Source organism: Chenopodium album, chromosome 6 (genome assembly GCF_948465745.1).
Source record: "Chenopodium album chromosome 6, dcCheAlbu1.1, whole genome shotgun sequence".
Taxonomy (NCBI): domain Eukaryota; kingdom Viridiplantae; phylum Streptophyta; class Magnoliopsida; order Caryophyllales; family Amaranthaceae; genus Chenopodium; species Chenopodium album.
In genome coordinates, this window is record NC_137839.1 from 6,094,004 (window position 1) to 6,096,904 (window position 2,901).

At 29.3% G+C, this 2,901-nt stretch overlaps 1 protein-coding gene across 1 annotated transcript; it reads left to right on the forward strand.

Annotated features, from left to right (window-relative positions):
• The first annotated feature begins 275 nt into the window (after positions 1 to 275).
• On the forward strand, positions 276 to 2,551 carry LOC145634410 (uncharacterized). Its single transcript, XM_081685831.1, has 5 exons — positions 276 to 557; positions 685 to 752; positions 873 to 990; positions 1,471 to 1,535; positions 1,861 to 2,551. Exons 1-5 carry the CDS (start codon positions 494 to 496, stop codon positions 2,068 to 2,070), a joined length of 525 nt encoding a protein of 174 aa, XP_081541957.1. The 5' UTR covers positions 276 to 493; the 3' UTR covers positions 2,071 to 2,551.
• The last annotated feature ends 350 nt before the right edge of the window (positions 2,552 to 2,901 follow it).

Here is a 2,901-nt window from a genome sequence, read left to right on the forward strand (position 1 = left end):
GTGAGAAGATAGGCAGATAAGAGATAACAAGAAATAAGAGAGCTAGCTTAGAAACCCTTAATTAATACAAGGAAATAACACATAACAAAAGAAAACAAAAAAAAGAAAAGAAAAGGAAAGATGAAAAGGAAGGGGAAGTGAACAAAAAAACAGCCCCATTTGCTATGTCTATGTTGACAAAACAAAGGTGGACCCTCCGATCTCTTATTTAAGTAAGTTGGCTTTTCTCTTATTAGTATTTTATTAAGTTATAAGCCACTCTTATCAAAGTCTTGTTTACTCAACAACCTTCATATCCCCATTTCTCTCGAACCATATATATATAGAGATTTATATATAAAGAGAGATCAAGTGTTAGATATACTTGTAAGCTATATATCTTCTTGTTTGTTTATACACTAAACTACACTAACAATATATACATCCTCAAATTATCACATACATATAATATACCAATCTACTTAGCTATACTATCTTCTTAATAGTTGAAATCATGAGGCCTACTTTGTTGTTGGTATTTCTTGTGGCCTTACATCTTCTACTTTGTGGAGCTTGTGGTATGTACACTCTACGATATGATTCCAAGCTATATTATCATTGTTTATTATTCCGCGTTTTTTTTTTTTAACAAAGATTTCATGAGTAGTGATTCTGAGTATAATTGTTCGTTGTAATTTTCTATAGGTGCTCGCCTTGGTAAATTTGCCATGAAATCGGCTACTTCTCAACCTACCAACTTGGTTCGTGTCCATGTATGTATTTCTTGATCCTTCTTGTATTATTTAGAAATGAACCTTAATTTTGTAATATATCTTCAAACTTCTTTTATATAATTATTATGTATCTAAACAATACATCTACTTATTTTGCAGGAGAATGAAAATACTATGAAGAGATTAGATGATGATCAGAATAATATTATTGTTGATAAAAAGGAGATATCAACCGAAGTTAAATGTAAAGACGACGAAGACCATTGTTCATCAAAAGGTACTTTGAAGAGAAGAGTCATCAAGGAGTCTAATGAATATCATCACCATCATCATCATCCTCATCATAATCATCATCCTCATCATAATAATCGTCACGGGTTTCCATGGATTTATGAAGATTACCGTGGACCTTACAGACATCGCCCTAGGCACCATTAGATTATAGTTATATTAGCTATACCTCATATATCATCATCGCTTTTATTTTTGCCAAAAAAAAAGAAGCTTATTATTTTCATCTTAGGTCATTATATTAATTTTAGGCAAATTCTTGGATTAAGATAAGATATTTTTATTTTAGAGGTAGCTAGCTAGCCCATGACATTACATGTAACTCCTACTTGATCTTCAAGGAAGTCTTGAAGTAGTAGTAGCATTTTTTTTAAAACATTGATTATGCTTAAGTTTTGAGTAAGTTTTAAGTATTATTTAATTGATTCTCTATGTTTATATGGGTTTGTTTTATCTATTTTTGCAGGAAAGTATAGAAAATTAATTACCTCAACCACCATCCCAACTTCCTCTGCTAAACCCATCCAAGAGGTTGGTACTAAATCTTAACACATCAAGTACATTTATTCACCCTACTAATTAACTTTAATTAGCCAATTAAAAAAAAAAAAAAAAAAAAAAAAAAAAAAAAAAAAAAAACTCCTTTATTTAATTTTGTTGCACCATTGACATGGTACACACACTACATGCACTATTGCACTATATATTTTACATATATGACATATGATAATATAATAATAGGTTTAAATTTAAGAAGGTTAGTTAAAAACAAGAATGATGAATCAAAAGGCTAATTAGAGCATTATTTAATTTAGAATGATATGATTTTAATCACGGTCAATTAATTAATTTACAGAATTTGGACAAGGAAGGAAAAAAGATGAGCACCAAAAGGAATGACAAAGCTCAAACATTATCATCATCCTCGATTCATCATAAATATCCATCAACGGCGTATGCTCTTGATAAGCACCAGGAGATTGCTCCTCCGGAATATGAGAATGCAATGGACATGACTGTAATGGATTACTCCCCAGCAAAGAAAAAACCTCCAATTCACAATTAAAAAAAATACATACATGTTCTAATATCAAATCAAAGTTCATTTAATTTATATTAATTATTTTCTCCAAATTTCATGGAGAAATACAAGGAATATGCATGGAAGAAAGGAGAGTTTAAAGCTGGTGGCTAGCTAAGCTAGCAATAGCATATAGTGGATAGAGCACAAAAAGAACAGCAATACAGAAATGCTGCAGTCTTTTTAGGGTTTTAGGATTATAGATATTGTATATAATTAGCTTAATTAGTAATAGCTGATGATATACACAATATAGTATTATTATTTCAATTCATGCATTAAATAGGGTTTTTTTTTTTTTAAGGGAGAGGTATGATTATATGATTGAGTCATAATTAGTATTCCCGGATCTTGCTTAATTAGGCTTTTCACAACCTATATTATATACTTGTAATAATTGTATGATGATGTAAAAAGTACACGAAAAAGTATCCATAATAAAAGCTGTTTATATTTTAATGTTGAATATGTATGTTCTTTTGATTTTTAGAAGTATATGTTCGAGCCAAAAGCTTGATTAACTACTGTCTTTTCAAAGAATAACTATGGCCCTTTTAACCGCATGTAAAACCTTGATATATATTACAAAGTACCTTGCATTGCCTTTGAAAATAACACTTTACTCAACTTTATATATATGCTTTGCCCAAGTAAAATTTTAATTAATTATTATTAATTAGTATCTCTAACTAAGTAACTAATATGTATTTTATTTTGAATTGATTTATTGCACTACTATGTTTCAATCAAGTCAGCCACTTGATTTTATATCTTAATTATTTCATCTTAAACCAATCTATTATATAATTGAAATAG